General features: G+C 38.7%; 1 protein-coding gene across 1 annotated transcript; it reads left to right on the top strand.

Moving 5' to 3' along the window:
- Nucleotides 1-14,784: 14,784 nt before the first annotated feature.
- LOC145136480 (transcription factor MYB61-like) lies at nucleotides 14,785-16,469 on the top strand. Its single transcript, XM_079070614.1, has 3 exons — nucleotides 14,785-15,132; nucleotides 15,212-15,341; nucleotides 15,454-16,469. Exons 1-3 carry the CDS (start codon nucleotides 15,000-15,002, stop codon nucleotides 16,298-16,300), a joined length of 1,110 nt encoding a protein of 369 aa, XP_078926740.1. The 5' UTR covers nucleotides 14,785-14,999; the 3' UTR covers nucleotides 16,301-16,469.
- The last annotated feature ends 272 nt before the right edge of the window (nucleotides 16,470-16,741 follow it).

Genomic DNA, 16,741 nt, shown 5'->3' on the forward strand with positions numbered 1-16,741 from the left:
CCCCACATAGTTTTACGGTAAATGTAGAACAACAGGATGACATAGATCAGCATAGACATGAGGAATCCCTTGATCAACCCAGGAAAGAAGTGTTTAGTGATGTTGATGCCAGAAAAAACAACTTGAAGAAGCTTGTGGAGAATAAGCTTGTAATAAATGATTTAGGAGATGAAAAGAAAATAACAAGGATGGAAATTTGAAGTTATAGAAGAGCAAGGTGGTTGTATATTTGTCACTACATTGAGAAAGTGTTGCGGTCATTCTATTATGATCAGTCCAAACGTGATGGTACTTCTTTGGTGTTCCGAGGCAATCGGGGGAAATCTCAGTGGGCAGTGGTCAAGTGGATCTTGCGACACTTGAAGGGAATGCTTGATGTTTTTCTGGTGTATGGTGCAAATGAACAGCATACAGACTTGGTTGGATTTATAGACTAGCACCATGAAAATGATATGGTTATAAGTAGATCATTGGCGGTTGGTCTCATTCAAAGTATTCTTTTGAATGTGGAGAAACCTATATCGTTTTATGAAAGGTTATGCCTTCAAAATTCTGGTGCCAAGGAGAATCCAGAAGACATGGTGACAAGGTCGTTGCCCAGAGAGAAGTTCAAGCTTTTCTTGGACTTGGTTGATGTTCGCAGGAAGTAAGCCCCTTCGGGGATTAATGGAAGGAAAGAGAGGAAGTTCTTGTTTAAGTTGGAGTTCAAAGGATGCTTAAGTCAAGGTAGAGATTGTTAAATGTAACTCGAGCATTTGGAGCATTATCATGGAGTAATTGGGTTCAATGGAGCACTTAGAACTCAATTGAGCACTTGGGGTTATGGAGCATGTGACAAAAGAACGGATCTTCTGAGAATGGAATGGATCATCAAACAAAGGAACGGACCAAGTGACAAAGGAACAAATCTTCCAAAAGGCGGTTTGGAGCAACTTGGAGTGGATTGGAGCAACTTGGAGCAGTTGGACCAACTTGGAGCAACATGGAGGAACATGGTCCAACATATAGAGCTAAATTAAGATGTTGATCCAAGTGAAGATGTTGAGCCAATGTAACATCCGGATTTTCAGGAATAATATATTTGTGTTTCAATTTTGAGGATTAAGGAGAGACTCGACGAGTCGAAGGTCTGACTCGCCGAGTCGTGTCGAGTTGCCCACGTGGATTTAATGAGTGGACTCGACGAGTCAGAGGACTGACTCGCTGAGTAGGTCCTGGGCAGAGAAAAGCCTAAGTTTCCGGGGTTGGGGCCTATTTAAAAGGAACTTATAACCTAAGATGCACCTCACCAGCTGCCCATACCTCCTGTGAGAAACCCTAGATCGCCATTGGAGCCATGAGAGAGTTCTTATGATGAAATCAAGTAAGTTGGTGGGTCTTTTGGAAGGAAAAGAGTTTGATTCAAGCAAGAAACGAGATAGGGGCTGTGGATCAAGCACTTCTTCACATGGGGTTGCTGTAGAAGGTATAAGCTTACATCCTTTTCATATATTTTGATTAGATCTCATGATCTTGGGAGTTTTAGGGTTTTACTCCCCTTCTTTTGTACCTATGAGCTAATTGAGACATGATCTGAGGTGGGAAACCTTAGATCTGAACCTTGTGAGGTCCTTTAAGACTAGATGCCCCAGCTTTAGTTGTCCAAATGAGGGTTGATGAGCTAAATCCTTCATGAAGAGCATATAATGGCGTTTTGAAACAATAGCATCATGCATGAACGTAAAGATCGAAGCTTTATGTGATTATTGAGCCTTGAGATGATAGATGTCTAGTTTAGAGTGATAGATCTGGTTGAAATCGTCTGAATAAGAATGAGACTGGATAGACTCGCCGAGTCAATGAGCCGACTCGACGATTCGGGTAGGGTTTTCCTGATCGAGCTGAATCGCGTACTAACTCGGCGAGTTGTGGGGTCAACTCGACGAGTTGAACTGAATCTTCGCGAAACTTCGGAGAAAGTGAGTGGACTCGACGAGTCACAAGGGTGCACTCGCCGATTCGGGTCAAATCTGGACTGTGGACTCGAGTTTGACTTCAGTTGACTTTAGGGTTGGGTCAACCATGTGTAATGGAGACCATGGAGGGGTAAAATGGTCTTTTATCCACTTCAAGAATTAGACAGAGAAAGAGAATAGCCTTGGGTAAGTTTGAGTATGAGTAAGTATTGCTAAGAAATGTTTATCCTGTGTGTTAGGCGGAAGCTAGGTCGAGATTTCTGAGTGCGAGGTTGTCGCTTGGTTGCTTTCAAGGTGAGTCTTATCACTATACTTTACCTGGAACGGTAACTATGTGTAACATCCCAAAAATCTTGACCAAAAATTTCTTTTTAAAACATTACTAAATCATAGTATCAAATCATTTCAACATACAAAAAGGGTTATATAATAAATCAGAGTATCTTTTCAAAACACTTGTTCATTTTATCAGAGTAAACATCCCAGGCTGAACTTCTTTGCTGTGTGTGTGTGCCATGCGATCACCCCGAGCTCTTCCCTCCGCTACCGGAAGTACCTGAAACCAAAACTGAAAACCGTAAGCACGAAGCTTAGTGAGTTCCCCAACCTACCACATACTGGGCCTCGCCCACTGCATCGGGCCCTGCCCGACATCGGACCGTAGTTCGGACTAACTTGGGCCCCGCCCACTGCATCGGGCCCCGCCTGGCATCGAGCCCCGCTTGGTATACAGATCTTTTCTCTTAGGCCCCGCCTGTCTCTGGGCCTCGCCCGCTACTAACAAATACAAGCATATAACATAACACATATCATAAAGCTAAACATACTCTACTGTACTACTGATGTAAGGCCTCGCCTATCTTGGGCCCCGCCCCTGTCCTGCTACTGGTCAGCCATGGAACCCCATCCACGCTCCTGCTGATAGTGAGATACGGGCCCCCGCCCACACTCACCTCCCTCCTAACTCGGGCCTCGCCCCTGCTCTGCTACTAATGAGATACGAAACCCCGTCCATACTCGGCTAGTGATGAGATACGGGACCTAGCCCGACTCACCTCCCTACCAGGCACATACAAGTATCACAAAGACAACAAGTATAACTACACATCCACTACTGCCTCGGGTACCACCCGGCATCGAACTGAAGTCCGGAACATATAAACTGCATCGGGCTAACCCCGGTAACGGATCTAAATCCAAATAAATCACAGTAAGTGCCTAGGGCTAACCCCCGGGTCCTCCTACTACACATAACCATAAGCATAAACATAAACATAATGGGCCGGCATTGTGGCCGTAGACCCATGCACACAGTGAGGAGACTCACCTCGTACTGCTGAAACTGCTGATAACCCTCTGGCTGCTATCCAACAACTCTCAGAACTGCTGCTCCTCTAGCTCCCCGAGCTACCAATACCAAATAATAGTAACACTTAGCCTAATTGTCCTCAAGAAGTCAACTAAGTCAACTCTGGTCAAAGTCCTTCTCAAGGTCAAAGTCCTGGTCAAAGTCAACCTTCCAGTTGACGCGGCTCGTCGAGTTGTTCTGCCAACTCGCCGAGTCCATGCTCCTCAATTCCCAAAACAACCCCGACTCCACTCGTCGAATCTAGCGAGAACTCGACGAGTTCTCCTTCATCTAACACTTCGGGACTATCTTCAACCAACTCGCCGAGTTCATCCTTGAACTCGTCGAGTTCGTCATCATCGTATGAATGTCCTGACCATGACTCGCCGAGTTGTATGAACAACTCGTCGAGTTCATCTTCATAACTAAGAAGATTGTCTTGGACTCGCCGAGTTCCTCCTTGAACACGTCGAGTACTATGATCTTCATGTCCATTACGGACCCAGTCTGGCTGAATACTTCACTAACTCCACTCACTGATCCGAATCATAACAGAAGGGTTTGGGTTTACTGTTGGATAAGGTGTCTAAGTCCATAACTTATTTCGTATATACTTGACCCGACCCGGCATGGTCCATTTGGGTTGCACTTCACCCGAACTATTTATATGGATAACATTATGAGAAGAGTATATTTGCGGCCTACTAATATATTATAAGTTATAATATATTAATATGAAATTGTATTATTTAATTAGTATTGATCTTAAATTAATTATGAATTAATTTAGTGATCATAAGGTGATTAATTAAATAATGGGCTATTGTACTTATATAGTGTGGGCTGACACTCATAAGGAAATGGGCTAAGCTTGAATGGGAGTCCATGGATGATCCATGGAGCTTTTAACCCATGGATCCTTGGAATAGGAAAAGACATGGGTTATTAGGGTTTGCATGGTTCATAACCCTAATCATCTACACTATATAAAGAGGCTTATGGTGCTTGAGAAGACACTATGTGTGTGTGCATAAGGTGTGGCCGATTTCTAGAGTATTAGAGTGCTCTCTCATAAGTTTTCCAAGTTTGTGGTGATTTGTGATTTCCATTTGAGGCATTCACATTACTGGTGCTTGGCTCTCAAACTCTCAAGGAATCAACTCACTAACAAAGGTATGTAATTCTTCTAGTATCTTTTATGTTTAAAAGTACCCCATGTATGCTAGATAGGTTATGAACCTTGGAAAATTATTTTGCATGTATTTTAGACAAACATAGATCCAAGGTTTCTAGGGTTGCATGAACACCATAGGAGTGTTAGTTTGCGAAAAACCCAACATTTACGACCCGACTCGCCGAGTCCATGAACGGACTCGTCGAGTCCACCTTGTGACATCTCTATTCTGTCGATTACAGTCCATTCCAACACTTCCAACTCATAGATCTGGACTCCTAATGCTAGCATTGCACGTAAAGTTGCTAACTTTACGTGCATGCAAGGTGCTATGCGGCTAGAACACTTAATCCAAGCTACAATGAAGGCCTAGGTCATGAAATGGGACCTTAGCTGGATAAAGCCAACAACTTTGAGCTTCTAAAGCTCAAGAGTGTCCAGATCTGTTGTCCAATCCATCCTCAATGGCTTAATACTCGGATTCTACTTGGAAATGATCCAATTGTGACAAAAGGCAAGCTAGAAAGGGGATCTATCAATTGAAAGCTCAAGGTTCAGACTTTTTACCTCCTAACAGTTGCCAAGTCGATATGGAGGCTGGATCTACTCTTCCTTCCTTGCTCCTTTCTCTCCAAGCTTCCAAGATGCACTCTAAGGGCCCTTAATCTTCTCAAAGCTCAAACAATGGAGTTGGGTGGCTAGGGTTTTGGGTTCTGGACGATAGAGGTTGTAAATGAACCCTAAGGAAGAGAATAAGATGCTTAAATAGGGTACCAAGTCCCGGAATTAGGGCTTCCTAACCCAGACCTGACTCGCCGAGTCCACTCTCCGACTCATCGAGTCGGTCACTTAATCTTGCACCCGGATCCCGCTCCGACTCGTCGAGTTCTTCCTTGGACTCGACGAGTTGACCCCCTTTTGACTTAGGGTTTTCCTTCCTTTCTTGGCCTTTCTGATGCTGGGTGTTACACTATGTGTGATCAGAAGGTCTTATGTGTATGTATGAGTTATAAGACTTTATGTGATATGTGACCGGAAGGTCTTATGTATTTATATGAGTTATGTGACTTTATGTGATATGTATATGTTGTATGTTTTGGGACCGGAAGGTCAACAAAGTTAGGGTCGGAAGGCAATCAGAGTTTGGGGTCGGAAGGCAATCAGAGTTTGGGGCCGGAAGGCAATCAGAGTTAGGGCCGGAAGGCAATCAGAGTCTGGGGACGGAGGCAATTCATGGTAGGGCCGGAAGGTCTACATGAGTTGTGGGGCCAGAAGGTCCCACAGAGACACATTGACCGGAAGGTCTTACAGAGCTATAGCCTCGCGTGGCTAATATGTTTATGTAGTATTTTGGGGAACTCACTAAGCTTCGTGCTTACCGTGTTATGTGATATGTGTTTCGGGTTTTGTTAGGATCGCGGGAAGGCACCGGCTTGACTGTACACAACAGAGATAGAGTTATGTTTCGAAGATCCTGGAATTTTAATTAAACAATTATGGAGTTGGGCTTTATAAATTAAATAAATGAGATTTTTGTGAAATGTGTTCCGGGAATATTATGATTTTAAAATGAAAAATTGGTTCTAAAATTTACGGTGTTACAGCCAAGGCGATGTTGAGCCAATGAGATGTTAAACCAAGGTGATGTTGAGCAAGGAGATGTTGAGCCAAGGAGATGTTGAGCCAAGAAGGATGTTGCGCCATCTTGACGAGATGTTGCGCCATGGAGGAGATGATGTGCCATCATGGATTATCTTGGTACATGATGCGCCATCTCGATTCCTTTGTTGTGCCATGTTGATCCACGTATGCCTAGAAGATGATCATACTCAAGAAATATGTCATGTTGTGCCACCATGATGGGTGTTGGGCCTTTAGTGTTCATGATGTGCCGCCTGTGCATCATGATGCTCCACTATGGTTCAAGGTGGTCCATCATGTCGTTGCTGATACACATGTTTTGTATGACACGAAAGAATGTTCCAGAAGATGTTGCAAGACGGATTGTGATTGGTTAACACTATTCATGGGCCAATGTGCTTGGCTCATTAAGGTTTAGATTTAATCCCTCAATTATAATAGGGATGCTTGCTAAGTCATTTTATATGTTGAATTCTAGAGTGTTAGGTGAATCTATGTAAAAATTATACTTGTAAACTCTGTTTAAGAGCTTTGAAATAAAGAATACTCTTATCATGCCCTTGAAAGTACCTTGACCGAAAAACATAAATAGTTTAATTTTCTGTAACCAAACGCATCTAAACATCTCATCCTAAAAATGGAAAGGAATTGGGTTCAATTTAGATCAATGGTGAGGTATTGGGTTCAACTTAGATCGGCCATTCCAAAATTTTAGTTTTAAAATTTGGCGAAGATTATACGGGATAATACGAAGAATTTACAAGGGATATAAAACATATAAAATACACCTTGTTGTAGCGGGTAGAGCAGTTTGCGTTGTAATTTGTAAACTGTACCCTTCTATGAAACGATGAACTAGAAGGGAATCATCGGGGGGAGGTTGGTAGAAATGAGAAGTCTTTTATTCGACACAATAGAATTAAAAAATAATTTAATCTTTGGTAACAATCATTAACTTGTTGATTAAAGGGATCTTACATAAAACACATAAAATATTCTGGCAAAGATGTCAGGAAGCTCAACTCCAAAGTCAGAGAGTTATGCTATGCATAAATGGTTGTACCATACAACAAACTGTTGCATTGATTGTTTGGGAACAGAAGTTACCAAGGGCAAAGGTCTGCAGGCTGTCAGAAAAGACAAGAGAATGTCTAACTGTACATGCCCATTAAAATAGTTAATATTAAAAGGGAACCATAAATTATATTAAATAATCCATTTTTCTATTATTGCAAGACTTGACTTATCATGCATTCTTATCTCCATGGAAGTATCTCCAAATCTTTTTGCCGATTTTCTGTCTTTTGATCTGAATTTCGATTTTGTACTTGATTTTCATTTTTTTTTTAAGTTTTATGAAGTATTACACAATATTGGTGTAAGATATATACAAATTATAATATGTAAATCCGACAATATGAAAATGTTTTTTTAGTGAGTTATTGTGTATACAGGATTGTATTTATGTATCTATATGTAATTGGATATAGAAGTATGACAACATGAGTATAATTCGTAACAGTATAAGTTTTTATTTAGAGTATGTGTTTGTATAGTTTATGTCTTTTTGTTGACATGGACTGTAAGAGAAAAGGATTTTTCCTAGGAGTTCCTATTGTTATTTACCAAATAAATATCTGTCCTTTTTCGAACCCCACCCTACCACTGCTGTCACAAGTCACAACTCATGGATTCCTAAATATTTCACCAAAGACATTGCCCACTACTTAACAAGCTTGGAGCCTTCTATTTTTCAGTTTAACCCCTTTATTTTCAGATGTAACTGGTTTAGTCCTTATATGTTTTTTCATGACGATCGTGCTTGTGTACGGCAAAAATCGAACAAGTTTGACCTCTAAATGAGACTTTTAAGTGAAATTCGTTATAAATTTAACATGGTGAATAAGTTTCCTTTTTGTATGTTAACGTCATAAAATAGTAGAAAAAGATCGTTATGATTTCAATCGTGATATGAAACTTGTTTTTGTCAACGTTAAGCTTATGAACACGACGTATACGGGATTGTCAATCAAAGTCATAACACAATTGGTATCATTTTGGTAAAGCACTCGTTTCATTTTTTTTTTCAAACCTTTCATTCAAATTATAATTTCCTAAAGTTTTAATATCAGATTTTAGCTCGTCAACATCTTGCATAGTGGAGTTTGAACCATCATGAAAAATAGGAAGTGAAGCAAAAGTGTCTTAAGAGATTGATGGTGTATTGATTGAATTGACATTTAGAATGAGTAATATTTAGATATTTTTAACTAACATAGTTTATTAATATAAAAAGATAATAAACCATACCATGATCGTCCCATAAGGTAAATCATATGAGATAAAAATTGTTAAGCTCTTACAATCAAAAGATTTTGTATGACCTTTTAAACACATGACATTCGTAAAAAAATTCTTTTTTTTTTCCAACTGACAGACTCCTATCATATGATTTTAATGATACAAAAATAACACAAAATCCATTCGGTTTATGGGCTTTTTATGGTTTTACCATAATTTAATTTTTTTTATTATTATTTTTTTGCGTTCATACTTCAACTTTTCCTATGTTTTGGTAAATATGATAAATAAATTGTTTCTCTTTTTCGGTTACCACTTGACATAGCAACCCACATGACATCTAATTGAATTTCCTAGTTGACGTGACAAGCATGTAAATGTTGGTTCACCCCCCCCCCCCCCCCCCCACACACACACACACACACAAAACACATACAATCACACACTCAGGTATGTATATGCAATTTGCAAAGATAAAGAATAGTTATAGAACTCCATTGTTAAAACAATTATATTAAAGAGGAGAGTACAAAAACAAATAAACTAACATTACTCCTATTTATAACTAAAGCAATCAAGAAAACACATGCTACATATGACCACGTCCTCCTCCCTTTTAGCTCCATGTTCACGTTTCCTGATAACTCGGTCAACCAAAATACCAAGTCTTTCTCAAGTTAAACTTGCAACAAAAGACTCCAACAATCTCACGTCCAACAAGAAGGTTAAAAGTCCTTTTTACACTTGGACCATTTAGTACCCGAAGACTAGTGAATAACTCGATTACCTCAACAACCACCCCCCATTCATCGATGTTTATTCAGTTTGTTCTTCCACACCAACAATCACATCAAAATAACCCTTACCTCAAACCATCTCAACCTTTCTCGGATGTCACAACTAGCATTTTAGCTAGGAAATTCTATTTTCATGTAAACATCAGTTATTGTAAGACTTGTGCTATAAGTGAATATAATGCTATATGCTAAAATGAAATCATCCATTTGAATCCAAACTCCTGAGTGAAGTTCAAAACCTAATACAATACATCTCACATATTCAACTATGGGTTGAAAACCCTAAAAATCCCGGTTCAAATTGTTATGGACTAGGATCCTCTTATTGGGCCTAATGGACCAATAAACTTTCAATTTGGCTATTTTGGGCCAAGGAACCCTATTTGGGCTCTAATTGGACCCACATCCATGAAACTAAAGTATTTTGGGTCATATGGGCCTAGAATGATTCATCTTATCTCTAATGGGCCATGATGGGCCGTAAATGGTTTCATAAGCCCTAATGGGTCCTAAACTATATTCTTGGGTTTCATTGGGCCGTAAACCCTTTTTCCTTATCACTAATGGGCCGTGAACCCCCATAAGGGCCCAATGGGCCGAAAATCTTCATCGCCTCCTAAATTCGAACTAAATCAAGAAAGGGCCCAAACTCTTTCATTCTCTCTTCCTTTTCCCTTATACTCGGCCCAACAACAAAAAAAGAAAAAAAAGAACAACAAATGGGAGGGAAGGAGAGAGTTGACACCTCAACAATACCTAGTGGATATCCATGCAAGAGTTCATGTATCCATGCAACCCTCAAATCACACTCTTCATATGTCAACCCTCCCCTCTCTTATCTCTCTCTAACTCTCGGCCTCTCTCCCTCACCAACCTCACTCACCATTTCAAATTCAATACATTTTCTCTCAACCTTCAACACTCTTTCACTTTCTATCTCTCAAGAAATTCGTGGGTATTAGGAGTGTTTTTAAGAAGATCACTTCAACCTTCACATTGTGGTAAGATCATACAAACTCAAGTTGGTATACTTCATTTTAATCTCAATCACTCCTCCTAAACACATGTTTTTCGTGAATCATGCTTCCTAGAACTTCCTAAGTTCGAAAATCTTCTCAAGAACACATCTAGGGCCGCAATCTTCTCATTCCCTCACCAAAAACCGAAAACTTTAAAGCAATGTGAGTTCATACCCCCTATTTTCGATTTTTACTTTGTTTTGGGGGAGAATACAAGTTGTTTTGTGTAGATCTATGTGTGTATGCATGATTTTGTGTGTTTTTCTAGTTATATATGTGTTTATGTGTTACAAACTTCATGGACTTAAAGATCTACTAAAAGATGATGATATTGGTTTGACATAACACTTATTTCAACTCATCTTACAAGAAAAAAAGTTTAAAATACATTTAGGTTACTTGAAGCCAAGAAAAACTTCATAAAAGGGGCAAAAATCGATAAAATGACAAAAATATGGGTTATTTATGTAACTCACGGCTAGTAAGGGGTTCAAAAGGAATATTTTGCTAAACATGGCTAATCTCGACATTTGAGACCTTACACGGACTAAAAATGTAAACATTTTCATAAATGGGCCTTGTTTGGGCTTCTCACGGTTTTGGGCCCAAAAATTGTAATTTTTGATCTTTTGTGGGCTTAAATGTCATTTTCAAGAAAGTTGTGCCAAAAATGTAAATTTTTTATAAGAAGGGTTAAAGTTGTGAAAATATAAAAATTTGGGCCAAAAAGATGAAATTATCTATAATGGGCCAAATATATATATTTTTATAAAAATCGAGCCAAAAATGATAATTTTGACAAAAGTGAGTTAAAAATGTTATTTTTACAAAAACTAGCCTTAAATGCAAGTTTTGTCCAAAAAGGGGGCCTAAAATGTTATTTTTACTAAAATTAGGCCTTAATTGTAAATTTTTGGCTTAATGGGCCAAGAATGTCATTTTTACAGAAAGTGGGCCTTTTATGCCATTTTGGTAAATAATTGAGCTAATACTAGCAATATAAAAACGAACGGGCTAATTTTGTCATTCTCATGTTATTGGGCCTTAATGGCCCATTTATATGTTTGATAGGTCATGAATACTCTTTATATGTTTATTGGGCCTCATTGACCCATTAACATGCTCGACGGACCTTGGATACTCTTTGCGTGCTATTTGGGCCTATAAATACCTTACATGTGAAATGAGCCTTAGTTGTCCTTTTACATATATTTTGGGCCCATGTTATATAATCTCATTCCTTTCGGGCCTGGAAATGACTTACATGTTTGGTGAGCCTTAGTTGTTCACTTGCATGGTTCATTGGGCCTGGAATGTGTTTTATACCTTTCTCTTCGCGTAAATTCGATTAAGGATCTAGTGAGACGTGTCGGTTGACACCTATTGAGTGTACGATCGTAGCCTGTAGTTATAACCAGAGTCTCTTGGAGGGAGAGCGGGGGTTTGTGTATAGATCTATACGGGGATGACACCCCACACCTGAGTTGTTCGCTACAGTTAGACTACACCAGTCTAGGGTGACGAAAACCTTATTCTATTTTCCGTCGGCGTCCATAAACACCAAGACAGACGAAATTGTCATTATCTAGTATGGTTATAACGGCTTACTTAGAGGAATTAACATTATGAAATTTACGGGAGACCATTCTCTTTTCTCTTTGGATTACTCGGGAACATACTCGCGCTGGTACTCAATCTCGGGAGTTGATATACCAGCATTCTCTTTTACAGACAATAAAGGGTTGTCTGGGGGGCATTCTCTTTACTATCTATTCATTCACTTTTGGCATTCTATTAAACAATAACACACATGCATTAATACAAGATCGGACACAAACATACTAAACTATTTTAAGAAAATACAGGATTTTCTTGTGATTACAAACTTATACGAATCATTTTCTCAAACATGCTTATGAACTCACCAACATTTTTATGTTGACCTTTTAAATTAACTTGTATTCTCAGGAAACTGTTGAAGCAGGTTGGGCTGAAAAAACTAATAGATATTTTGTTATATTTTGTTTCATCATACTTTAATTATTTTGGCATGTAATATTCAAACACAATACTCGATGTAAACAATGTATGTTGTTATATTACATGTGTGATGATGATGATGATGTTATGTTTCAATTATATACTATGTGATGATACTACAAGGATGAAGTCACGCATAAGCCCCCAGACGTTTCCGCCGTCTGGTTCGGGGGTGTGACATCGGACACTCGACCTCCACCTCAGTCATGTCCAAAGTCCTCCTTTGTTGCTAGCATCATTCCTAACTCGATTCTTTCTTCTCGGAAAGTACCAACATATCACTGGGTTATTTTAGATCTTCAAACCACACACACACACACACACAAACACACTTGCAGGTGCACAGAGTTCTTATCTTCTGATCACATATATCTATTTTTTCTTCTCACGATTGACTTGCTTCTCCATACAGGATAGCTGCACCACATATGTTGCTTATATTCTTGCTTCACCCAGAACTTGGATTCAACACACAACTCTTTCTTTCAACTCAAATAGATTAATCTCCAAAACTCTATCATACAGATAATTCTAATCACATAGATTTTCTTGTTTTGAACTCAACTCACACAGAACCTTATTGAACTGCAACGGTTCACTTAGAACCTATTCCAATGATCCCACGATTTGAACCATCACCCTCGTCGTCACCAACGGTGCTTCCCGTCTTCCCCACTACAACGGTCGACCCGAAACACCGCTTCCGTTGTGATGGAAGGCTTGCACCCGAAGGCTCCTCCCCTTCGAAAGTCGACTTTTAAAATGGTTGTGTACCTCTTCACGAGCCCTAGGCTCTGATACCAATTGTTGGTTCAGACCCCCCCCCCCCCCCCCACACACACACACACAACCCACACAATCATACACTATATGTAATTTGCAAAGATAAAGAATAGTTATGGAACTCCACTGTTAAAACAATTATATTAAATATGAGAGTACAAAAACAAATAAACTAACATTACTCCTATTTATAACTAAAGCAATCAAGAACACACATGTTGCATATGAGCACGTATTCCTCCCTTTTAGCTCCATGTTAACCTTCCTGATACAAGTCCTTCTCAAGTTAAACTTGCAGCAAAAGACTCCAACAATCTCACGTCCAACAAGAAGGTTAAAAGACCTTTTTACCCCTGGACCATTTAGTACCCGCTGACTAGTGAACAACTCGATTACCCCAACAGTAAGCACACCAAATGTAAACATGAAAAAACATAGCTTAAATTGTTTAGTTATATATTGATGTATAGTTTTTGAAATTATACCTCAATTCCTATGGTAGAATTGGGTCCTATTGAATATATAATGTTTTTCGGTAGAGATGGTGAAAATATAGAGTGTCATTTGTATTGAATTTACCTCATAGAAGCATGAACATTGTCTCTTCTCTATGCTCCTTTTGTTCGGGGTTGAAGGTTGAAGTAGAGTCATCTAAACACATAGTTTCCTTCTTCTCTTCGACATTTCTTGTGTTGATTAATGACGACGTGCTTAAAAGGTAAGCATATGAAACTTGCTTTTCTCGGTGATTTGTATGCAACGAAGACCTATAAACCTGCTCGTGTTCACGAATATGAGGTACACCACTTCGATGACGGCGAAATAGATAATTTTATTTTATTTTAATTTGATTAAGCATGAAACGAAATTTTATTCCTTAGATTATAGAATGTTTGGTTTTGTTCTTAGATCTAGACATGTAAATTCTAGCTTATGGGTTTAACATATTACTAAAAAAATTTGCCGCGAAAAAACTTGTGCTGCTACAAAACTAAACGAAGTATTATATAACACGAAATCATGAACACAATAGGCAAGGCTTGTGGGTACACCCATACCCAGCCACAACACTGCCACATCATCATCTTCTCTCCACCATTCCGAGAGGGAATGATATTCATCTATGGGTTGACTTTGTGGTGAAGCCAAGAAAGAAGAAAAACAGAAGAAGAAGGAGAGACGAAAGACGTTGAGGGACGTTGTGGTGGTAATGGGGTTTAACACGACTTGGATCAGAGGCAGTGTTCCCTTAGCCTTAATGACGTTATTGGCCTTTCACGTAGGATACTCCACCACATAGAGAACCCATACCGACCTCTCTAATGCAACATTGTTTGTTAAAACCGTCTATGTGAGAGTATATTGTAAATACGAATATATATTGTAAATCGTATGTTGATGAATAATGATATGGAAATAATTTCTAACAAAATAATATATACAAGGACAAGTTTATAAAAGTATAGGATTTAATATATATATATATATATATATATATATATATATATATATATATATATATTAAATCCTATACTTTTATAAACTTGTCCTTGTATATATTATTTTGTTAGAAATTATTTCCATATCATTATTCATCAACATACGAGAACCTTTAATCAAAAACAAGGAATAAAGACCGTACGGTTGGGTTAATGCAAAATACTAAAATGTGTATCCATTTTTGTGAGGGCTCCCTCCCCTATTAATTCGAACCCCCCACCCTTCCAGCCTGCCCCTTCACTTTCAATACCTGCTGCAAGTCTTTATCCCCTCTCTCTCTCTCTCCATCTCTTTCTCGTTCTCTCTCTATCTTTCTCTCTAAAGCTTTCAACTCCTCCTTTTTGGGTGACAGTTCACACAAAAGTATTCTTAAAAACAAAACGCTTTACTCCTCTTCGTGTTCCTACTTCCTAGATTATTTGTAGAATCTGCCTCATCCACATGGGGAGGCACTCTTGTTGTTATAAACAAAAGCTAAGAAAAGGTCTATGGTCCCCTGAAGAAGATGAAAAGCTCATCAAACATATCACTAAATTCGGCCATGGCTGCTGGAGCTCCGTCCCTAAACTTGCAGGTCCTGTCCACCATCCCTCCTCCCTTATTCCGCCATTATCGTTAACCTTCCCCTCCTTCTAATCTTTCTTCTTTTACAGGCCTTGAAAGATGCGGCAAGAGTTGCAGACTACGATGGATTAATTACCTGAGGCCTGATTTGAAACGAGGCACATTCTCTCAACAAGAAGAGAAACTCATCATCGAATTGCATGCAGTTCTTGGAAATAAGTATGTGGTTCTTGAGTAATGATTATAATTCACATTTCTGTTTTGTGAATTTGAGTTTTGTTGATTAATGGGTCTAAGTATCTTACTTCTAACTGGTTTTTTTCCTTTTCAGGTGGTCTCAGATTGCAGCTCAGTTGCCCGGAAGAACAGATAATGAAATCAAGAACTTATGGAACTCGTCGATCAAGAAGAAGTTAAGGCAACGAGGGATTGATCCAAACACTCATAAACCACTTTCGGAAGTCAATGATGATCGTAAAGATCCATCTGGGAGCAACGAAAAGAACTCACAGGGGTCGTACTCGTATCTTGATGAGAAAACTGAACCACCGGCGGCGGCGATGGCGTCATCTTACCCTCTAATTGACAACCCTCCACCGGCGACTCATGAATTCTTCCTTAACAGGTTTGTAACGAGTCACGAAGCTCCAACCAAGCAACCGGATTCCCATCATCTCTCCGGATTCCTCCCTTTTAGTTATACACAACAACCACCACCACCACCACCACCACCGACGGAATCTTCTGATATTTTCTTCAATACCGATTCCAAGCCATCGTCGGAGTTGATCACGGAATATACAAGTGGTATCTCTAACCCCCTCCTCTCAGCTCTGCCGCGCAACACCGCCAATTTCCAGCAACAGAGTAATTGGGGGAGTGGAAATAATGGAGGCACCGGTGGTTTCTTCCAGAACAACGGTGGGTATCATCCATGGGGGTTGACTGATTGCAACAAAAGTCAAAACCAAATTAATGGTGTAGAAAGTGAACAAGATTACATCAAATGGAATGATCAATTTCTTCAAGTTCCATTTTTAATGGGGAAATCGGCGATTGAGAGTAAACCTGAAGTCAATTTCGGGGTGAACCATGAACTGTATCATGGACAGCAAAGTGTGGATACTTATAACAAGCATTTCCAGAGGATTTCAACAAGCTTTGGACATTTTTCATAGGTTTTCAGCAAATTCAGAAATTCATACTGGTGTGAGCCTTCTAGAGGTTATTTTTTTCTTTTCTTTTTTTTAATTTAAATTCGTGTAAATAGGTTCGTAATCATTTGTCAATTTATTATATTTTATTTTATTTTGCTTCATTTTTAAATCAACGAGATAGTTTTCAATATTATTCCATTGTCTTTATATTCTCTATGTATTATTATTATTATTATTATTATTATTATTATTATTATTATTAATAATAATGATTGATGTCATGTTAATAGTTAATAAGAATATCATTGATTTTAAAATTTAAAATGATTTTTTTATAAAAAATCATTTTTTATGCTTACATATTTAAATAAAATCAATAAACATACTTTGTTTACGTTTATAATAAAATAAGTTAACATAAGCTATTAATAATGATTTAAATGTTAACATTGTTTGATCAAA

The sequence above is a fragment of the Lactuca virosa genome, chromosome 9 (genome assembly GCF_052849685.1).
Source record: "Lactuca virosa cultivar CGN04683 chromosome 9, Lactuca_virosa_CGN04683_v6, whole genome shotgun sequence".
NCBI classification, from domain to species: Eukaryota; Viridiplantae; Streptophyta; class Magnoliopsida; order Asterales; family Asteraceae; genus Lactuca; species Lactuca virosa.